The following is a 24,020-nucleotide window of genomic DNA, read 5'->3' on the forward strand; positions in this document are numbered from 1 at the left end:
TCATTTTAAAATTGAGTTATTTGGGGTTTTTTTTATTATTGTGTTGTAAGAGTTCTTTTTACACTGTGGATATAGTTCTTTACCAGATGTAGGTCTGTGCCTCGTCCTCTCATTTTCTGAACAGGAAATTTAGGGGGGGAAAGTTTTAAATTTGATGAAATCAGAATTATCACTTTTAATTGTTTATGGTTCATGATTTTTATCTTACCTAACAACTCTTTGCCTGTGTTTTTCCTAGCAGTGTTTTTTTTTTTACTCTTGCTCTTAGTTTAAGTTAATGATATACTTTTAGTTACTTTTTCCATATAGTATAAACTTTTGAGTTTAATTTCGTTGCGTATGGGTAACAAAATGTTCCAGTACCATTTGTTGGAAAGATTATCATTTCTCTGTGGATTTGCCTTGGTATATTTAAAAAAATAAGCAGACCATTGATTATGGGCTTATTTCTGGATCCCATTTTCTTCAAGTGATCTGCATGCTCACACTGTACCACACCACCATGGTTATTGCACCCTTAGAGTGAGCATTGAAATCACATAGTGTAAATCCTCCAACCCACTGTTCTTCCAAAATTTCTTTGACTGTTGCGAGTCTTTTTTATCTCCATATCAATTTTAGAAAATATTAGCAGTTTCCTCAAGAAACTTGCTGGGGTTTAAGTTGGGATTGCATTGAATGTATAAATCGATTTTGGGTATAATTTACATCTTAACACTTCTGACCCATAAATATAGAATATCTCTCCATTTTTAAGTCTTCTTAATAGCTGTTTCAAGGAGAAACCTGAGCCCGGGGGAGAGAAGGGCGGTTGGCAAAGAAGTGAGAGGGAGTGCTGACCCTGTGGCAGGAGTGAGAAGGAGCTGATTGTATCATCATTCTGGAAGACGGTTCTTCACGTCTCTCAGGTCTTAGATGCTCTCTTTAAGGGTTTCACGTGTTCTCTGAGCAAGCTGCAGACTGAATGCTTCATGTTGACCTTTAACTGTTCACTTGCTGGTCTGTCCGATGCACAATGACAAGCTTCTTTGGGCAGGGACTGTTTTACATGCACCCATGACAATGCCTGGCACGTCACAGACACCCAGGAGCAATGCTTGCTCAACAAATGGTGAAAGTATTGCCAAGTTGTAAGGGATCTATACTACTTGCTTTGTTGTTATTTTAGAATTTGAGACCTTGAACTTAGACTCCACAAGCTAACAATCCTCCAAACTCCATATTCTATAATTCAGTGAAGAATAGAGTTTCAAATTTCAATACTAACTGCTTATAACAGTGACAAGAAACATCTGTTTGCAGGTCTTATCTACTTCAGCAGAAGTCTTAAAAGTGTGTAGAGAGTATAAGCAAAACATATAAAGGCAAAAAATATAAGATTAAGCGAAATTTTGAGTTGTAAATACTGTTTTTTAAGGCTTAAAACAGGAATGCAGATTAAAGTTGGCATTTCACCTACAATGTCCCCAAGTGAAATTACCAGTATCCCAACTGCATGTCAAAGAATAGGACCATTAAATAATGCACATTTCAATTCAAAAGCTTTCATCTGGATAAATTAGGCCAACAACTTACTATTAATGACTTGCCGCTCTGTATTTCAACAGCAATACCCAAGAGTATACAAGTATCCTCCTAAGACACCTAGCCTACCTATTGAGAAACTACAAGCACTCATCCCCAACTAAGAACAATATCCATACCTTGTATTGTGGATAACATCCATCTCACTTCTCCCTGACCCACACACACACAAAAAAAATCTAAGATTTTACTTATATATTTGAACAAATATCTTAGAAACGTGTCCAGTGCTGAGACACATCACATACAGGAACATTTCTCCAGGGAAGAAGCGGATGTTCCACTTACGGAACTTTCCAGGGTTAGAAAGCACACTGGTTTTATGACGTAAAGATTTTTCCCTGACTCTGACACGGGCTCCTCCTGAAATGCTGCACCGGTCACATCGCTTCAGTGTTCTCGCCTCTAAAGTGAAGAGGCTGAAGTAGGATAGGATGGCCCAACCAATGTTTGTTGGAAAACTAGATCTTGAAGTTAGTCATCAAAAGATAAGCAACTATAATCAAATCAGATTTAAAAAATGCTCTATTTGTTAGCAATGCACAGTATGACACTTAAGGACCTGACCAGCCGGGTGAGGCAGAGCTGAAACCAGAACCAGAGCAGAGCACAGGGCAGGGAGCGCAGTGCGGTGGGGCAGCCTCTGAAGACCGGGGGGGGGGGGGGGGGGGGGGGGGGGGGGGGCGGAGGTTTCCGACGAGGTGCACAAGCTGAGTCTGCAACTCCCACATTGAATCCAGAATTCCTGAATTCCTGACCCAAGTGATCCTAGGTTGGTGTTGGGTAGCCCCAGCAGTCCTGACTGCGAATCCTCTCCAGGGAATCATCTTCAGTCTAGTGTTCCCACAGGTCAGATTCAACTAAACGTGAGCTCTCAATTTTTTAAGTTACCAAACACACTGAGGGTGGAGGGGATCTACTCTCACCCTCCTGAGGGAGATTAAGCAAAAATAAATAGCCTTTAACTCTAAAGGACTCATATTTATTTATTTATTTATAAAAGATTTTATTTATTTATTTATTTTTTGGGAGGGAAGGGAAGGGGGGAGGGGGGAGAGAGGGGGGGGGAGAGAGAGAGAGAGAGAGAGAGAGAGAGAGAGAGAGAGGCATCAATGTGCAATTGCTGGGGGTTCTGGCCTGCAACCCAGGAATGTACCCTGGCTGGGAATCGAACCTGGGACACTTTAGTTCCCAGCCCGCGCTCAATCCACTGAGCTACACCAGCCAGGGCTAAGGACTCATATTTAAATGATCAGATAAAGAAATGAAGTTATATGAAATAACATCCAAATGAGGTTATATGAACTATAACTCTCATATGAAAGTGGAAATTGATAAAATTTAAAACAAAGAACCAAGAAACCCAATATGGTCTTTCAAAAAGATTAATGGAATTGAAAAAAATCTATAGTCTTGTTCAAAGAAGATACACGTTAGAAAGCTCAAAAATTTAAATTGGAGATGGAAAAAAGGATATAACCATATATACAGGTGAGATGAAAAGTAATATCCATAGGGCCAATAAACTTAAAAATGTAAAATTGACCAATTTATAAAAAGATAAAACGTTGGATATGTGAAAATTCCCTTCACTCTCAGGTCAGAGCTGCACACAAAGGTATGAACAGAGAAGAATTGCTGCCTCCCATCCCGGTGGCCACGTTCCAGTCCCTCCGTCTGTCCTTATCTTCTCACATCCATGTCTGTCTGTCTCTCTCTCCTCCCTCCCATCCTTCTTCTGTCTAAAAAATCACGGAGCATATCCTCAAGTGAGAATAAATGAAGTAAATGAATTTCTCATTCAGATTAAAATCTTCCCAGAAGCATTTGGGATCTTTTAAGGAACATCCCTTAAATGTATTTTATTGGGAACATCTTTTGGGGGGTTCTGATGAGCTCGAGTTAGTGGCAGCACAGGGTACAAGCAGCTGCTCAAATTCTAGCCACGACTGAGCTTGAATGAGCAGAGACCTCCGCCGAGCAGAGGACGAGCCCAGGGGTGGGTGGGGTTCCGGCAGCTGGTAGGACAATCCGCGGGGCCACAATCCACGGGGCCACCTGGCGGGCTTCGGGTACACCAGCCCAGGGAGAGCCTCCGCTGAGGTCGCCCTCCTGATGGTGTTTAACAGTAGTGCGCAGGGACTCCAGCACTGCCCTCAGCCTGCTGGGAGATTCAGGGTGCCTGCTAGATGTCAGAGGATGTCATTTAAAAGTCAACTCTTGGTCTTCTATTAGTGGGGTAAAGAAAGACTCTCAGATAATATCTACACAAAATATAACACGTGAGCTAATGAAAGCACGTGCTTGGCACAGGTGCACACCGCAGCTGGTAGTGGACTGGATGTGGGCGGAGAGAAAATCAAGGGAGGTGTCGCAAGATAAATAATGCTGGTGGGAAAATAGGAGTTCTTAGGCAGCTTAATTCTTCCCTACAAGGCTTCATATTTATAGTCATGTGCCATTCGTCTGCTCTAGATTTCTGCACCAAGCATCAGGCTCCTGTAAAAAGAGGAACAGCTTTTTTTTTTTTGTCATCAAAACTTCTTTGTTTCACAGTTAGGTATAGGTACATCCAGACTTGCCTCCTTACATGGTATAACCTTGGAAAACTTTGGAACTGTTTCCCCCAAGAGTGTCTAATGCATCTTAACTTCCTAATCTGCAAATTAGGAATAACTGTTATAACTCAGAATTGTTGTAAAATAAATTATAAAGTAATACGTGCTGATTTAGCTCTTAAATAAATAATGATGTTCTTCCACTCCACCTGACCCACTTCCTGTCACACATGAATAAAAAAATACATAACCAAATCACATGAGAATTTTTAACTTAAATATATTTGCCTACTAGTTCCCACTTTAAATTCAAGATTACCAATAAGTTTGATTTCCAAACATTTGTGATCATTATCCTATTTTATTTTAAATATGCCTAGATTTTCCTTGATTCTGGGTTTAGAAAACTAAAGACCAAATGTTTGAAAATACCTAAATTCTCAATCAGAGAACATCATAAACTTATCAATTCATATCCTGCTCCCTGATTTTTCTGAAGAATTAAGATTTTTAAAAATCCTCCTCCATTGTAGCTAAAAATTTTTTAAAGTAGTCAACTAAAAAAGAAAGGAAATTTCTGGGGTGATGGAAATGTTTATTTTCAATTTTCTTTTCAAACCTCCAGTTCCATAAGTATTCACATTTTTCCAAAATAAACTCCACATCAATCATTTTTATTTTTTTATTGTCATTTTTGGTTAGTTTTAAAAAATCATTATGGGGTATCTCCTTTTTTCTGGCCATATTGCTAGTGAATTTAGTCAAACTGTTTGTTTCTTTGCTTCCAGATTATCGGGGCCCAAGCTGAACAAAAACCAAGGCCAGGTCTGCCGACCCTTCCATGAACCCCCAGGTCTCCAGGGAGCTCTGATTCCGGCAGAGACATTTGTCACAGTGCTTCCTGCAGGCCACTGATTAGTTTTTCAGTCATCCTAATCAAATCTAAGCTTATTTAATTCTTATAATAGCATCTTGAGAAAGTACACTGACCAGTTTGCTAAAATTCAAATGTATCTACTAATTTAGAAATTAAATGTAAAAAATAACTATTTTATCAACATCTTTATTTTGATCTTCCTGACCATTAGTTGTCAGGGACTTTTCTCCATTATCCTCTCAGATGGAATATTGAACACAGCAGAAATAAAACTCCCCTCTGCCCAAGTGATCCTCAAACTGGTAGAATCAGAGAACCTAGAAGTCTTGGTAATTCCTGAAATTTTAGTAGCAAACTGACAGTGTTGAAGTTCAAGGGAAGTAAGAAAAAACAGAGCAATCAAATGTGTGAAGACAAATCGATGTATTTTTTTAAAATGAGAGAAGGAGAAGAATTAAGTAGAACACAGAAAAACTCTTCTCTCAGTTCTGAAATACTTAGACAAGTCTTAGCAGTAGCTGATCAAACTTTTAGACTAATTGTAGCTGGTGTTTTACTAACAGGAGACTCTCCAACAGCTAAAAAGCCCGTGGAAGTAACAAATATGTGGGAAAAAGTTCTGAAATGATGCAGATACACCATGGAGGCCTTTATAAAAAAACCTTTGCATATTAAACTTTGGTTATCTGCACAGGTATAAGTTTCTGGAGTTGAAATACTACAGCATTTCTGTACGTAGTTATAGCACATTCAGGCTTCCTTGTGTCAGAAGGCATGCCAGAGATCGTTATTTCATGCAACTCTTCAGTAGTAAGTCCTTTTCTAAGTCAACAAACCATCCCCTAACTGATTTTTTAAATAAGTCAAAGCTGGCTCAAATAAGTGCTACAATATTGGAATACCTAACATGATGTGGGAATCCAGAGCAAATTGTGATTCATTCCTAATTTTAGTGAAGGGCAGGAAATTACAGAATTATTGTAACAACATGGCATTTATGTGGGCCTCCAAGAATGGGCAAATCTTGGAAGTTATTATGTCTTGTTTATATGATACATATTCATAGAACAATTATAAAATGTTGATCAGCCCTGGCTGGTGTGGCTCAGTTGGTTGGAGCATCATCCTATAAACCAAAAGGACATGGGTTCGATTCCCAGTCAGGACACATGCCTGGGTTGCAAGTTGGGTCCTGGTCAGGGCACATAGAATAGGCAACTGATTGATGTTTCTCTCTCACATTTGATGTTTCTCTTCCTCTCTCTCTCCAGCCCTTCCCCACTCTCTAAGATCAATAACAAGGTCCTCAGGTGAGGATTTAAAACACAATGTTCATCAGTAAAAAGAACTGCAGTCCCATAAAAAACAACTCAATCCCATCACTTAGCCACCATTAGCATCAACTCGTTTCTATATGCAGAGACATATAAATTTATTGTGTTTATAATAAACATGCAGTTTTCTGACAAGTTCCTCTCAATGTGGTATGTGTACATCTTTCTGGTATTTATTTTCAGATGATAATGTCTTTATATGTCAATATCTGAACTCATTAAGCAATTATTTTGTGGATTTTTTAAATATCTAGTTCTTTGTTATGACAGACATTTAAAATGTGCTAAACCATCTTTCAACAACGTGTATCTCTGAGTACCCATCAGATTACTTCCTCAGGAGGAATCCCTAGAAGGGAAGTGGCTGAGAGTTGACATGTGCCAACATTCTCTTCCCTCTATAATCTATGAACATGCTGTTTTGGTATAGAGCTCTCGCCCCTCCATTCCTCTGTCCAGCTACTCAGCATCATTTCTCTTCTCCCCTTTCCAGCAAAATAACGAGAGTTGTTTGCATTCACTGTCTCCAATTCTTCTCCCTTTCTCTTATAACCATCTCGGAAAGGCTGTTTCCCAACCACGCCACCAAAATTACTCTTGCCCAAATAATAAATGACATGCCTTCTCCACATTTGCTTAAATCCAATAGTAAATTTTATTTGTCATCGTACTTGATCACACAGTAGCTTTTGAGACAGAGATCATTCCCTTCAATTCCTGGGCACCACCACACACTCTTGGTTTCTCATCTACTTCACTGGCCATTTACTCTGTCTTCCCATTCTGCTGAGACTCATTCTCTTGGTGATCTCAGTAAGTCTCCTTGTTTTTAAATTTTTGTTTCTATTTTTTCCATTACAATTGATATTCAGTATTATTTTATATTAGTTTCCGGTGTATATCATAGTGGTTGGCATTTGTATAATTTACGGAGTGATTTCCCCCATAAATTTAGTACCCATCTGGAACCATATTTATTGTGAAATTATTGACTATATTCCCTACGCTGTACTTTATATCCCTGGGAGCATTTTGTAATTGCCAATTTGTACTTCACCTTTTCCACCCAACCCCCTTCAACCCGCTCTCATCTGACAACTGTCAGTTTGTTCTCTGAATCTATGAGTCTCTTTCTGTTTGGTTTGTTCATTTATTTTGTTCTCTAGATTCCACATATAAGAGAAATCATATGGTATTCGTCTTTCTCTGTATGACTTATTTCACCTAGAACAAAACCTAGTAGGCCCATCCATGCTATTGCAAATTAAGTCTCATAGTTTAAATACCATCTCCCTGCCAGTGAGCCTCAACTATTCTCGATGGTTTTGTCCTCACTACTAAATGCTAAATTCAAATATCCGAACTCATTGAAAACTTACCAGGTCCAAAACTCAACTCCCAATCTTTAAAAAAATAAGAACTGCCCCTTCCTGTTTTTCCTCGTCTTTGTAAGTGACAATAGTTATCCTTTCCATTGATGAAGCCTAAAACAGAATTCTTCTTGATCTTTTTTCATCCTACACTGTGTTCTGTTTAAGAAATCTTGGTTCTGTCCTTAAAATATATCTAGAATCTCACCACCTCTATTGCTACTACTCTGGGTCTGTTATTTCTCCCCTGAATTATTAAAATCCCCTAACTGGTCTCCCTGAATTTGCCCTTAATCACTCTTTCTGTTTCACACAGAGGCATGAGTCATCCTTTTAAAGTGGAAGTCAGATCTCATCACTCCGCAGCGCTCCATCAGCCCTGCCCTCTGTGCTGCCCTACCACCCCCACACACCCTTTCCAACCGTATCTCCCACTTCCTTCCTGGCTTGCGGCTCCAGCCATCCAGACCTACTAGCCATTCTGAGAACTTACCAGACATGGGAGTGCCTCCGGGACTTTGCACTGACTGTTCCCTTAGTCTGTAACACTCTTCCCTCCTATCTTCTTTGCTCAATCCCCTGCAGTGATAGCTTTTGGCGATCACTTTCCATGTGAGGTCCTAAATGGGTTTCTCCACTAAAGGTGCCCCCTCCCTTCAGCATTTACTTTATACTTCTTCTCTGCTTTTTCTCTATAGCATCAACCGCCTTCTGATATATATTTTTTATTTGTATAATTTGTTTCTCTTGGCCCCCAAAAACATATCCATGAAAGCAACAATTTTCATCTTTTTATTTGGTGCTGGAGGAGAGCCAACGTTACAGATGTATATTCAGTGCTTCCGATCCAGACCTCCGATTCAAAGACATTTAAGTAAGTAGGTGAGGTGCAGAAGGATGGTCCCTGTTGAGGACACAGTATTGGCAAAGCCCCTGACATGCGGAAAAGAGTGCCCTGGTCACCAGGTGCTTCCAGTGTGTCCCCGTGAGAATACAGGACTGATTGACATAAAGCAGAGACACATCAATGGTACGAGGCAACACATTAACTGAAAGCACAAAATCAACTAACTCCACGGGAAGAAATAAAAGGATGAAATGACAACAGAGTTAGTTCTACAACAGGATGCTGATCAAGGCACTGGGAAACTCAGTGAAAACTTTTAGCATAAATAAGAAGTTTGGCAAGGTGCCAAATTGTATTGGGGTGAGCAGCTGTTTTTTGAAAAGGTGATGAAAACTATGGATCCCTCCAAGAAAACTGGATGTATCTGCAAAGTCCGGAGTTCACCGCCCCTGAAACCTATGGCATAGACGACTATGGGCCAGTGGTTGAGAATGCTAATTAAGAAAAGTCCCAATTGCCCTGGCTGGTGTAGCTCAGTGGATTGAGCATGGGCCTGTGAACCAAAGGGTCGCTGGTTCAATTCCCAGTCAGGGCACATGCCTGGGTTGTGGGCCAGGTCTCCAATTGGAAACACTCAAGGGATAACCACACAATGATGTTTCTCTCCCTCTCTTTCTCCTTCCTTTCCCCTCTCTCTAAAAAATAATAAATAAAATCTTTTTAAAAAGTCCCAATTAAGAAATATTATTTCAGCATCATGGCCATCACTTGGATGGAATAATGCTCAAGGAAGGACATGGGTGGTCGCAATACTGAGCTGTAACAGTTTGGGTAAATATTTGAAGCTTAAGTTTACGTTCCTTAAGGAAAGAGAATTCAACCACCGTGCCTTAAATGTTTTCTCAAATTGTCTCAAATACAGTTAAACATCCCAAAGTTACCTTAGTGAAGCTTCAAATTGAAAGTTTCTTATTTTAAGGTTGATACAGATAATTTTATAAAGTTCAAAAGATAATCAGAAGGAAGACTATTTAGGTATCCGTAACTTGATTTTTTTTTTATTTGAAACCAGCAAACATTCCAGCCAAATAGTCTGAGCTATTGTCTGTCTGGCTTCTGTACAACTTTATCATTAGCATCTTTCATCTAAATAATTCACTGAAATGTTATTAATGAGCCTTGCTTCTCTACCAAATACCCCTTCTCTGTGTACCAGAGAATCCAGAAATAATTAAAGGAAATTCAGCCTGGATAGTTTTTCTTGCTCGCCACATCCCTGGAGAGGGATGTGGGCAGGGAAGGGAGAGGGTCTTGTTTACATCTAAATATAAACAGTTCCTATTCGCTGCCACCATCCGTTGCACTGGGGTAATGCTAATGCACAGAACTCCGCCGTCTGAAATCTATTGACATTTGATGCCAATCCTTACCGCGATAAAGGCCACCGACGCAGAGCCAGAGGCACCGAATTTAAATACAGTCAGTCCTGAGAGGTCCCTCTGGTTGGTCTCTTGTTCCCTGTAGTCACTCATTAGAAAACGCATTTACCAGCAGCCAGCAGCCCCGCACACCCAAGCTGGATCCAGGCCAAGAGCAAGCAGCGCTGTTGAAATCTGGGCAGCGGGGTGGAAGGGTGCGGCGCAGCGCACCGCTTGGAGGAAAGCATGCAAGGACTGTGGGGCAGCAGCTGGAGGAAGTTCGGACACGCCGGCAGGGGCACATACGAGTGGTTAACTAGCGAACCAAGCCTGCCTCCTCAGGAGACCCAGCTGCAGGTCTGTACCTATGACTTCTGCCTTTTCTTCCCCAGAGTAGGTCAGCTTTTAAACCAACAATGCCTGTATGTTTAGGATCGTAAAACTTAGTGGCAACATTTGGCATCATGAGGAACACAAAAATTGTGATTTCACTGATCGGTGTGGTCTAAGGAAGAACTTTGAAAGTTGTATTCTTTTGACAATGTTAAATCCAAGTAAAACTTGCCTCAAATATATTCTCAGAATACCTGGTATACCAAATATGTCCAAGGACACCTGAAGTTAAGAGTCAACAAAATGTTATTCTGTGGTTTTACAACTTCGCTCTTTGCTCAGTAAGCCACGTCTACACACACAACATAAACCCCCGTGGCTCTCCGGCTGTGTAACGCTCTCTGTTTCTAAGAGGCGGTGGAAGTCAAGCATCTCACTTCTGAAAGGGTAGCAGTGGGTTAAGGAGGTTCTGTCTCTACTAAGAAATGCAGCAGCTGCTTCGCTCTGTCTAGGAAATCACCAAAGAAGCCTTGATCTGAGACAGCTTTGAGGAAAAATATTGGTAGAACTCAATTCACTTTATCCTCAGGAGGGAAATGCGTGATAACAGCTATCCCATAAGAAAAAGAGAAATGAACCTGTTTTCTTGTGTTCTGGACAAATCAACTCATCAGATTATCAGGTTCTGCAAAACCACCTTGTACTGAAAAACATTATACATATATACATAATGATAGATTTTTCAGCGGTTACACCTTTAACTAGATATTTCTTTAAACCATTCCCTGAACAACAAAGCATTTGTATCAATATACATATCAGAGGTATATTAAATGTTAAGAAACCACTTTGAAAGAACTGAACAAATTAGGACATTTGACTGAAAAAGGAAAGACATCCATTCTGCATTTTAGAAAAGTAGGACAATTTGAACCCATGTATCATGAATCAGTAAATATGTAAATTAAGGGTACCATAAATTTGTCTTACAGCTCTAAAAAAACAAGAATTCTTTATCTCAAGATACTGCCCAGATGTGCTATATTAGCTAAGCAGTGACGCTCAGTATTTGGACAAATTTAATTCGGCCGATCGGAGTACGGATTACAGGAGGGCTCTGTGGTGCTTCTCCTTCCACAGGTTTTTGCAACTAGTATCAAAATGCCAAAAGTGGCATAATCGTGAACAATAGGGTTTATTACATCAAGCCTTTTAAGTGAAACATTAAGAATCTTTACATTTCATGCATAGTGAACCTGCAGGGTGTAATAGAATATTTCGATGCTGAAGCTGGTGACTGGTCAGGAGCCATTGTCATTCCTGTAACTGGTGGAGAATAAAGTCATTTGAAATGGCCCATGTTATCAATATTGAAGAGTGACTGCTTTAAGTACTAAGAGATAATAGCTTTAAAGTTTTTAATGATTCATCTAGAGGGAGAAAATAAACACAGTTAAGTGGCTTTTTGAGTCCACCTTGATTTCTTAATAATGTTATTAAGAAGTAAATTATTTATGAGTCCATCTACTCTTATAGCTTTTGGAGTCAAAGTCCCTTATTAAGTCACAAAAGATTTTAAATGAATAGTTCGGATAATAAACTGGATTATGTGTAAGACAAAAGAAGGAATCCATAGTTCAGTAACCACACAGATAAAAATATTTTTTCACATAAAAATATTAATGTTGCTAAAATATTTTCTCTGAAAAGATATAGCTATTAAAATATAAACTTAGGAATGTCCAATTTTTCCTTCACTATTTCTATAGACTTATCAATAAATTTCTAGATGACTTCTGGTTGTTTTCAGTAATTAATTTTCTAGATTATTTGACTATTTGAGACACCAAGACACAAATATATAAATACCTATTATTCACCCACCGCTTTATACATATTGATTCATTAAATTCTCATGCCAATGCTTTAAAAAAATATGTTATTTTCATTTCATAGAGAAGAAAACTCAGGCTCAGAGGGCATGAGGGAATGGTGCGTGGTCACGGGGTATTAGCAGGTACACTGGACTTTGCAGCCAGAGTCCTCAGACCCAAAGATGACACCCTGCTTCTCAACCAAGCATTTAATTTGTATGCACTTTAATCTAAAATATCTTCACTCACATCTTACTGAAGACAAAATATCTGGCAGTACAAATATTAAATATGCCAGTTAAATTTCAGTCAAAATAACACACATAATTGAAAATTCTTATTTTTAAAATTTTTTTAGTGTTATTCAGTTACAGTTGTCCCCATTTTCCCCCCTTTACTCTCGCCCTGCCCTACTCACCCCCACCTCCCACATTCAGTCCACTCCCTCCCCACACCCCCACCCCCCTTAATGGAAAATTCTTTAAGGAGTAAAAATGATTATACTGTCAACACTGGCTAAGCCAGTTCTTACACAGGTCGTCACCAGAAAAACTACTGTGCTTTCCAAAAACAGGAGAACCACAGCTCCCAGTTTTATTTAAATAAGATTTTGTTTGTTTTAAACACAATAATAAGGCTTTAATGTTTTTCTTTTCCTCTTAGTGGTGGATACGAACATCTACATTTGTTGCTGTATGCTTTATATAATAACATTTTTAATATTTTAGTGTTTCTAGTGTTTATAGCAACTTTATTTAAAGCAACATCATTGCAATTTGGAACAGCATTTATTTTTTGTATTACTTTTCTGTCTTGCTGTTGAAGCGTCATTTCACGTTTATTATAGTATTTGCCCCATCAGAACTCATCACTATCTTCTGAGCTAATACTGCAAAGTCAACATCTTCTTGGCAGCTTAAGAATTTATGTGCAATTGTTCTCCTTTAAAGAGTTCAAACTTTTTCATATTTATTGTACAAATAATGCAAAAACAAATGGAAGAAATCTTAAAATCTCAATCATCATAAGAATCAGCTATCAAATCAGATTCAAAATGTTCTTTACATGTGATATGACCACATAATGTCAGATTTTGTTCCACAATTAAAGAAATTAAGTGCCATATGATTATTTTTTGTGGCAATAAAACATTATGGGTTTACTTCTAAATAAAATACATAAATAGTACAAGTTATCAAAAGATGCATGGTGGACCTACCATTGAAAATTCACTCTACTATCTATGCTTTAGTGACAGTATTGCAGGATGTCATCGATGTGTATTCTGGACATTCTAAATTCATACTTTATCTTGTCAATTCACTCCATTTCACGTAGGCTCAAGCTTACTGGCATAAATAAATAAGGCATTTGTTTGAGTGACAGGAGGAATAAAAGATGAGAGAAATGCAGGGGACGTCTTTTGCCATCTAACTCAATGCCATTCCCTGACTCCAGGGCACCCAGCAGCTAAATTCCGCCAAAGACGATGTGGAGCCCTTCCTGTGCATCCTCCTTCCAGCCACCATCGTGCTCTTCCTGGCCTTTCTGCTGCTCTTCCTGTACCGCCTCTGCAAGGCCCGGCGGCCCCAGGGCCAGGTGTTCAGCATCGACCTCTCAGAGCACCCACCTGGGGGCGAGGAGACCGACTTCCTGCCCGGCTTACCCTGGGGAGGTGAGCAGGACTTCCCCTACTCTCCTCTGCCCAGGGAGGCAGCCCCCCACTCCGAGTGTTTACCACCCTCCTACGAGGAGGCCACCAGGAATCCCCCTGGCGGAGAGGCCCGGGAGGCGGGCCTTCAGTATGCAGAGGGCTCACCTGGACTGGATGTGCCAGTATAAACCGCTCTTGGAAGCCATTTAAACCCAGCTCTCCACCCTTACTGGAGCCCAAGGGAGAGGCCAACAGGGAAGGGCACCTGGCCCGAGAGCAGACTGCTGGACGAATGGGGAAAGGCTGGACAAGGTTGGTCCAGGGAACCCATCACGTTCCTTAAGATGTCCCCAGGTGGTTCTAAAGATGACTGGGCTCTTCTGAAATGTACGACACCCCTGATGCGGAAGAAAGGGAAGTTCTATGTGAGCTGACAACAGAAGGTTAGAATTACTGGAGAGCAGAAGAACTAGCTTGGAAGAGAAAGACGACAGAAAAACGCCGATAAGCCAAAGGTAGTTGCTTGTGCCACCAAATAAAACTTTCCTTCCTACACAGGTGTTTCAGGAACTCATGGTCTTTCTTCTGCATGAGGCTTCAAGATGGCTAGAGAGTTCTAGAAGGAGCTGCCATGGTCAACTATGTTGTAAATAATGGCAAAATAGGTTTCCCTGTTAGTAGGAAAATTACAGACATTTGCATACATTTTAATTAAAAAAAAATAAAGTTCTCCAAAATTATCTTTTTCGTGTGGCTCTTGCTTCCTAGCATGGGAGAGGATCTGGCTTAGTGCCGTGGGCACGCCTGGTGCTGGAACCCCAGGGCTGGGGGGCAGCACGGCTGCGGTCGGAAGCTGCCGCTCTGACGCCTCATCTGAGGGGCCACTGTGACTGAGCCCCTTCACCACGCAGCAGGGACAGCAGGAATCAGCTTAACTTTGGAAAGGAAAAGTCCAAATTTAGGATCTCCTGAGAAACATCAATTAGCTCTAACCTTATAAATCACAGAGTTCAAACTGTTGTTTCACAGGTGTCAAAACTAGAGTTCAGAGGCTACGTGACTTGTCCGAAGTTCAATACCTCGGAGGAGGCAGCGCTGGGACCAGAAGCCTGGCCTCTCTGTCCTGGGCTGCGGCACCTTCCGTGGTGTCTGACGTCCTTCAAGAAAACTGCGAATGTGGACTTCCCGTCCATGCTCCCAACTGAGGGTCAGGCCTCTCAGTGAGATGAACACACTGAGTCTGGACTGGATACAAATCTCCCTTTCTGATTTTCACCTGGGGGGTGGAGGTGGGTCACCTGCCACATGGGAGACCAAGCAAATACCCATGAGGCCGGGAAGGCAGCAGCAGGGTGACGTGCATGGTCCTTAACCTCTTATTCCATGACATAACTTCCTGGGAAAATAGTTTTCCTTCTGCCAAAGTACAAAATGCAAAATGAGACAACCTTTTGATGGTTTAAAATGAACAAAAAAAAATGGTGGCTTTTTAAATCATTATTTTATGTGAACATTTTTATGCTAGATATACAATGGGGTACAGTTTTAGGAAAATAAAATAATCTAAAATAGGATACACTTCTTTTTTATATGTAATCTGATAGAAATAATAGTAGATCTGAAGACTGAAGCAATATATAACTTATTCGACTGAAAATTATTGAGTTCTGTCAGGAAAATTTCACTGAACAATTCCCTAGTGGTCTTTCAAAGGAGTGAATGAATAAATAAAAATGAGAGGCTCAGCAGACGGCTTTCTTCAGGTTTGTTTGTTTTTTTAATCCCAAAACTCTGGTTGTGTGTGGAACTCTGTTGATTCTCTCCCAACCGCCATTTCTTCCTGCCCCTTGTTCACAGAACCCTGATTCGGCTCTGGGATCCTGACGCTGCCTATGTCAGGCAGACCAGACCCCCAACACCAGGGATTATACTGATACATTGTGACGGTTAATCATGGTGATCTCGCCTTCACCCGGGACTGATTTGGTTTGGGGGACTAAGGGGGGACCTATATGGGAGGAGAGGCTTGTTCTAAAAGAGGTTGCCTAATATTAAAAATACGTACATGAAAGGACACACTTTGGCTCTTTGCTGGATGTTATGTGTCTGCAAGTGACACCCGGGCTGCTGCAGCCATCTTGCGACCATGAGTAGGCAACAGCCAGGACTAATATTGAACATAGTAAAGAAGAAAGATGGAAAACCCCGGGGTGGATGGCCCTGTAGGGAAGCTGAATTAACCCTGCAACTATCTGTATATTAACGAGAGAATACCTTTCCTACTGCTTTAAGGCATTTAGGCCAAGCATGTTACTTATAGAAAAAAAGCATGTCAACTCCTCCAATTTCCAAGGCTATTAAGGAAAAGCACTGCCATGTTTTAAAATGTGCTGATGAGACTTATTTAAAACAAGTAGTCAAGGCTAGGGCCCACTTATGATGTCATCCGTGACCTAGGGAAGGAAACGTTTTCTCCTATGGAACTGAACTGAAGCAGTGGAGCAGATAAACCATTACCAGGGCTGCCACCCGCAGCCCACAGGCCAGGTCCCACGTGCAACCTGTTATTGTACATCCTGGGAGACAAGAACGGTTCCACATTGTTAAATAATTGAAAAACCTCAAAGAAGAATATTTCATGACACATGAAAGTTAAATGAATTAAAACTTTGGCAGCTATAAATAGAGTTACTGGAGCAGAGCTGTGTCCACATGCCTGTGGCTGTTCCCGCCCAGGTGCGTTATCACAGCAGACACTGTATGACTTTCAGAGCCCAAGACATTTACTCCCTGGTTCTTTAAGGAAACAGTTTGCCGCCCCCTGGTATAGACCAGTAGATTTTGACCCTAGATGTAGGTCAGAAAAACTCAAGAAACTTTTAGAAATACTGACGCCAGGACCTACTTGAACCAAGTAAATAGAAATACATCCAGTGATTCCAATAGGAAGGCAAGGCTGAAGGTCGTCATGCTAGGTCATGGGAGTGGGCCCCCAAATGCAGGTGAGCTCCAGTGTAGGCAGACGTACTGTAACAGGCTTAGAGAAAGCCAGATTTATAAATCCAGCTTTGAGCCGCTGTTTTATAACCCAACCATAAACTCGTTCCTGACGCCATCAGCCAACGTGCATCCTCACTCGGCTGCGTTCTCCCAGGAGGACCAGCCGGCACCACAGTGGGGACAACCGTGGGAACGACACGTGCCCGTCTGAATGCTGACAACCGGCAGACGCGGGGAGTCCCGGTTGTTAGCGACCCAAAAGGGGCTGAGCAGAACTGCAGAAAATCCACAAATGAAAGAACTAGATTGTTAACAGCTAAGAAGTATTTTGGGAGAAATAATTGTAGCCAGAAAAGATTCCAAATGGGAGGGAGTATAACGGACACAGGGACTAGAATGCGCGTGTTTTCACTGAACTCTACCCTGGACGAGAAAATGTCACTCAGGCATCATTTTATAGGAAGGAAAAGGACTCCCGTTCCCGGCTCGGCGTGTAAGACGCTTGGAAGTCACCACTCCAGCCTAACAACAGGGAAAAGCTGAACAAGGCAAAACTCAACAACTCGCCTTGGCTCCAGCAGAGGACTGAAGTCACTAACCACTGCCCCCACACCGGAGAGACAGACAGGCGGATGCGGAGGATCAGCACTCACCGGAGCAGGAATCCGCAGGCAGAAACCTGCTCAGGGCCCAGGGCCAGGCAGGGGAACTTGAACCGTAATTGACGGACCACTGGAGGCTCAGAGAGGACAAACCTCAGATGAAATGTCCCAGAAGGCCCCACACTCCGTGAGTTCTGCCTCCAGGACCCCTCCCAGGTTCTCACAGTGAAGGCCTGAGAAACCCCCCTGGCGCTTCTAGCAAGAGGAGTGGGGAGAGCAACCGTTTTGAAGCCCACCAGAGCACTCTGTTCTTCTCAACAAGGCCTGCCCTCAGAAGAAGCTGCTTGAGCAGCGCCCAGCTGGCCTGGGTTGGATCAGAGCCCACGCGATCTGGGGGGAGCGAACCACCCAGCCCCAGCTGGCTCTAGCCACACACCAGGCAGGAAAGACCCAACTCCAGGCCCGCTAGCCATCTGGTTCCACTTAAGGGGATGGGAGCAAAGAGAAAAACAAAGAGAAGCACTTGTGAGGTTCACATCCCAAGGGCACAGGCCTAGCAGACACCTAATCAAAGGACTACGAGCACTCTCCCAACACACCCCTAACCACCCCATTACTAAAGGTACATTAAGTCAGCCTTTCACGACAAAATTCCAAGGCATGTTAAAAGGCCAAAAACACAGTTTAAAGAGACAGAGCAAGCCTCTGAATCAGACTCAGATGGGGCCAGGATGCTGTTGGAAGTGTCAGACCAGAAATGTAAAAGAACTGTGATTAATAGGCAAAGGGCTCTAATGGGAACGTAAACAACTTACTAGAACAATATGCGATGCTAGCAGAAAGATGGAATTCTAAGAAAGAACCAAAGAAAAAATGCTTGAGGTCAAAAACACTGTAACAGAAATGAAGAAGGCCTTTGATGGGCTTATTAAAAAGCTGGACACAGTTGAGAAAGAATCTCTGAGCTTAGGTATATGTTAATAGGAACTTCCAAAACAGAAAAGTAATTAAAAAAAAACAACAAAAAACAGAATATCCAAGAACTGAGAGACAAGAAATAGTCAAAGTCATGAAAAGCAGGGACCTACAGCCAAGATTGCTCGACCCAGCAAGGTTATCATTTGGAATTAAAGGGAAGATAAAGAGCTTCCCAGACAAGAAAAAACTAAAGGAGCTCAGCATCACCAAACCCTTATTATATGAAATATTAAAGGGACTTATCTAAGAAAAAGAAGAAGATCAGCCCTAGCTGGTGTGGTTCAGTGGGCTGAGTGCCAGCTTGCAAACCAAACGGTCACCAGTTCGATTCCCAGTCAGGGCATGCGCCTGGGTTGCAGGCCAGGCCCCCAGTAGGGGCCACATGAAAGGCAACCACGCACTGATGTTTCTCTCCCTCTCTTTCTCCCTCCCTTCCCCTCTCTAAAGATAAATAAATAATATCTTTAAAAGAAAAAGAAGATCAAAACTATGAACAATAAAATGGCAAAAATACATATCTAACAACAATTGAACCTAAAAAAACAAACTAAGCAAACAAGAAGAACAGAAACAGAATCATGGATATGGAGAGCATTCTGACGGTTGCCAGATGGGAGGGGAGTGTGAGGGAATGGGTGAGGAGGTGAGGGGATTAAGAAGTACAAATAGGCAGTTACAGAATAGCCATGGGGATGTACAGTACAGTGTAGGAAATGGAGCAGCCAAAGAACTCATACTTAACACATGACCCATGGGAGTCATGGGAGAGGGGGTGCTGGGTGGAGGGGGGTAAAAGGGGTAAATCAGGACAATTGTAATAGCATAATCAATAAAATATAATTAAAAATTTAAAAAGAAATATTTGAAGCAATAATGACAGCAAATTTTGCCAAATTATATCAAACCACACATCCAGAAAGCTCAGAGAACATCAAGCAGGAATAATACAAAACAAAACAAAACCCTACACCTGGGCATATATTCAAACTGCAGAAAATCAAATATAAAGAGAAAATGTTGAAAGAAGCCGTGCGGCCCGGCGGTGGGTGGGGATAGATGGGTGGGGTGGGGGAAGGAGGAGGGCAAATCTTACCCACTGAAGAGCAAAGAAAAGAATTACACCTGACTTCTCCTCAGAGCCCTGCAAGCAAGTGGCGTGAAATATCTGAAGTGTCGAGAGGGAAAAACCACCAGCCTAAATGCTGTACCTGGAAAAATTATTCTTCAAAAGTGAAGGAAAAATAGACTTTCTCAGACAAACAAAAATGAGGAAATTTGTTGCCAATAGACCTACCTATCCTGTAAGAAATGTCAAGCTGTTCAAAGAGAAAGAAAATGATATAGGTCAGAAACTCTGATAAAGAAAAAGGAAAGAATAAGTGAAGGTAAAACAAACATTTATATTTTCCTTATTCTTAATTGACCTCTCAGATAAAAAGCTTATGCACAAGTGGACAGGGTGAGAGCAACAATACAGGGTCAGGAGAGAGAATTAGAAATAATTCATTATTATAAAATACTTTCCCATGAAGCAGCAGAAATGTCACTTGAAAAATGGACTTCGATTAGTTATAAATGTACATTATAACTTTAGGGCAACCACTGAAAAAGTTTTTTAAAAAAGAAGTATAATTGATATGTAAGAAATGAAAGAAAATGTAATCCTATTAAATGCTCACTTAGCCCTGACCAGTGTGGCCCCGCTGGTCAAACGTCGTCCCCCACACCAAAAGGTCACCGGCTGAACTCCTGGGCAGGGCACATGCCTGGGCTACAGGTTCGGTCCCTGGTCAGGGTATGTGTGAGAGGCAACTGATCAATGTTTCTATCGCGCATTGATGTTTTTCTCCCTTCCTTCCCATCTCTCTAAAAGTAAATAAATAAAATCTTAAAACAATAAGCAAAATGCTCACTTAAAGCCACAAAAGGTAGGAAAAAAGTGGAAGACAGAAATAAACACAAAGAACAAAGGCCATGAATAGAAAACAGTAACCAATATGACAGATACTAACCCAACTATATCATTAATCACTTTAAACTTCAATGGCCTAAGTATACTAATTATAAGACAGATTTTGTCAGGGTGGATTAAGAAACAAGACCTACTTACATTTTGTCTACAAGAAACCACTATAAATACAAAGATACATATAAATTAAAATAAAAGCATGGAGAAAAATATATTATGCTAACACCAATCCAAAAACTAGTAGCTACATTAATTTCAGACACAACAGACTTGAGAGCAAGGAAAGTCTTTATCAAGGAAAAAGAGGAGCTCACAGAACGAGAAAGAGCTCAGTTCCCCAGGAAGAAATAACGACCCTTAACGTTTACACATCTAACCACAGGGTGCCAAAATACGTGAGGCAAAAACTGAGAGAGCCCCGAGGAAAATAAGCGAACACACCATTCTCATTGGAGACCTCGACACCCCTCTTTCAGAAACAGACAGACCTGGCAGGCGGAAAACCAGTAAGAACATAGCCGGGTTCAAGAATGCCATCCATCAGCTGGATAAAATGGACTTCTGTGGATTGCTTCATCCAACGGCAGCAGAAAATACACTCTTCTCAAACTCAGTGTATGAAACATTCACCGAGAGAGAGCACACTCTTGTCCATAAAACACGCTGGGATATATTTAAAAGGACAGAAATCACACGATGTGTGCTCTAAGAGCACAGTGGGATTAAAACAAAAATCAGTAACAAAAACAGCTAGAAAATCCCCAAATGCTTGGAGCTTGAACAGCACATTTCTGAATAACTCATGGCTCAGAGAAGAAATCTCAAATTTCAAGAGAAGTTTTAAAATACTTTGAACTAAATTCAAAGGAAAAACAAGTTCTCGAATGTTGTGGGATGCAGCAAAAGCATTTCACGTATAAACATACGCACACAATCAGAGACTTTAAAAAGCAAGAAGTTTGTATCAAGAACTGAGTGTGTTCTCAGACTACTCCAGATACCCCACTCGTGGTACTTATTTTTCACTCTCTTGATTAGAATCAGGCACTATAAGCACCGACAACCTCTGGAGCCCAGAGCTGCTCCTCAGCCCAGTGCAGGACTCGGCAGCACGGAGTCAGAGCCTCCCCCCTCCTCTCCAGTTCAGACAACACACGTGGCTGGGTGTTCTGAAGGACAAATGTGAGCATCCATCTTCTCCATCTGAATGACGTTCAGCACTGGATCTCCTCGGTCCTGAATTATTCATTACTCACTGCTTTATCACACTAATAAGACCCACCTCAGAGGGTTGTTGGAAGGATCCAATGTTAAAATGCATGTCTGTCCTCAGGGCACAGTAAGTGTTAGGCCTTTTCTGTATTTATCGTCCCATATAACGCATCATGTGTCCCACTCTCTTGTAGCAAAACCGAAACACCTAAATTGCTGGGGGCGGGGCCAGAGCCCACCTGCCCGTCAGCTACACCAGGCGCTGTGCCTAGAGCTAGCATACATTAGGGGCTCGTGAAAATGTCTTAGTTTCTTTTAAAATCAGAATTTTAAACATTAACAGACTTTAAACAATTAACATTATAATTATCTTTACACAAACACCATCATTAAATATAATTTTTGTTGTTTTTGAAAGGGAAAGGGACCCACCAAGGCAAAACGCCTTGAGCCCACCACTGTCACAATGCAGCCTGGGAGAGAGGCCATCCAGTCCAGGGCAAGCCGGCTTTTGGCAAAAAAACAAGAGGAAAAATCTGAATTTTTTCCAGGGGAAGTAAGAACTGATTTCTCTCTCTCTTTCCCTACACTGGTCCTAGCCACGCTCTCCCTCCCTCCCTTCCTGTCATTTTGCTGATGCCATCATCACAGTAAGTTATCAAGTGACCTTAATAAGCTTTCCCCTGTAGTGAAAAGTGCAAGAATATAACTCATGAGTTCAATGGCAGGGGACCAGGTGTGTTCGCAGAACAGATTTCAGTTCTTAATGAAATGGCCCAGAGTTGTTTTTATTTTCACAAAAGACGGTAATAATAGCTTCCGTGTATCAGGATAGGACACGTAAGGCAGTGGGCTGAAAGACAACTTGGTGTTACTTCTCGGAATCCTCAAAATCATTTGAGGTGAACACCACCCATTTGTACAAATGAAGAAACAGATTCAGTGGGGCTGAATCACATGTCTGTGATCACAAAACCAGAAAGTACAGAGCTGGGTTGCAAAGCCAGACTCAAACATGGGTTTATGCCTCGAAGGAGGCACCTTCTCCTGATCTGGAGTAGGGGTGCCTTTGCACGGTGAAGGGCAGAGGCTCCAGAATTCATCGTGTCTGTGGCGGGAAAGAAACTATGGTAGGCCCGGAAACTAATGCCCAGACACTCTCACAAGCAGCATGGGTTATGTCCTGGCCACAGACAGAGTGCTAGGACTGTCCTGTGAAGGTTTACCAGAACTCCAGCTGTGAAGGCCACGTGGATGGCTTCTCATAAAGCAACCTCTCTGTACCTCACCCATCGGGTTCTCATGCCTGGGGAAACTACTGTCAACTCATTATGGGATATCCAATGTGTCCAGTAAATATGAACCTGGAAAAATTCTCCACGTTCCTAAACATTCAACAAATAATAAAAACCTAACACAAATTGATATCACTTAAATATGAATTTATATTCATGTAAAACCTATATTTGTATGGATTTATGAATATAGAATAAAAATAATATGCAAATAACCTTCCCAAGTCTAAACGCAAGCCAGCTATCCAGAGTCGACCCCAGAGGCACCACAAGGCAGAATGAGTGGGAGGCCGTGACTCGAGCTCCCACTGGCGGGGGTGGCTGGGTGGGTCCGTTCTGTCGATGCTCTTCAGAGCAGGGTCCCTGAAATGGTGCAGGCTATTGGTCACCAGTCCCAGATAAGGCAGTGAGAGAAGCTGACAGCGAGTATGCAGAGACTGCATAGACATTTAACAGTTTACAAAATCACGTGCATCATCAGCAGACTCACTTCACTGAGCATGATACAGAGCAATTAATCTGTTGTTGACTGTGAGTTAAGAAACGCGTACTGAGCTGCTGACAGTCTTGTGCAGTAGAGAAATAAGTTGGTTTATGATAAGCTACATTTTTTTATAGCATCCTTTGTTACTGATAGCTTGAGAAGCACTGACCTAGAAGATGAGATGTCACAGGCATTACTGCTGAACTTGCTCCATCTTGGAATCAGTTCTTAATCCTCCACTGACCTCTCCCATTCCTGGAACTTACTATGGACATAAGACTCACACAAACTCAGCTGTAGAACGGCCTTAGAAAACCACAGCGTGGGACCCTTGAGTAGGCTGAGAACTGACTGGCTCACAGCTCAGGGCCACGCGGATCCTCTTCTTAGAAGGCGGACACTGAAACACTGTAACACCTCTGTTCTAAAAAAGTCATTAGGTAGTCAAGTCCATTTCCTACCAATTCTTTAATCTGTCCTAATCGAGAAATAATGCAATGATGTATGGCAACAGCAAAAGCCCCATACATAAGGGCTTAAGGGGACAGCATTTTTTAAAAAATGGTCCTTAATCAAGTGAACTATTAGAAACATTTCCGCTTAGCTGCATCAGGGATATCATTTCTTCTTA

The 24,020-nt window shown here is 41.6% G+C and overlaps 1 protein-coding gene across 1 annotated transcript; it reads left to right on the forward strand.

Annotated features, from left to right (window-relative positions):
- Positions 1-10,192: 10,192 nt before the first annotated feature.
- On the forward strand, positions 10,193-14,560 carry SMIM28 (small integral membrane protein 28). Its single transcript, XM_028510945.2, has 2 exons — positions 10,193-10,345; positions 13,654-14,560. The coding sequence occupies exons 1-2, from the start codon at positions 10,235-10,237 to the stop codon at positions 14,035-14,037; spliced, it is 495 nt and encodes a 164-aa protein (XP_028366746.1). The 5' UTR covers positions 10,193-10,234; the 3' UTR covers positions 14,038-14,560.
- Positions 14,561-24,020: the final 9,460 nt, after the last annotated feature.

The sequence above is a fragment of the Phyllostomus discolor genome, chromosome 4 (genome assembly GCF_004126475.2).
Source record: "Phyllostomus discolor isolate MPI-MPIP mPhyDis1 chromosome 4, mPhyDis1.pri.v3, whole genome shotgun sequence".
Classification (NCBI taxonomy): Eukaryota; Metazoa; Chordata; class Mammalia; order Chiroptera; family Phyllostomidae; genus Phyllostomus; species Phyllostomus discolor.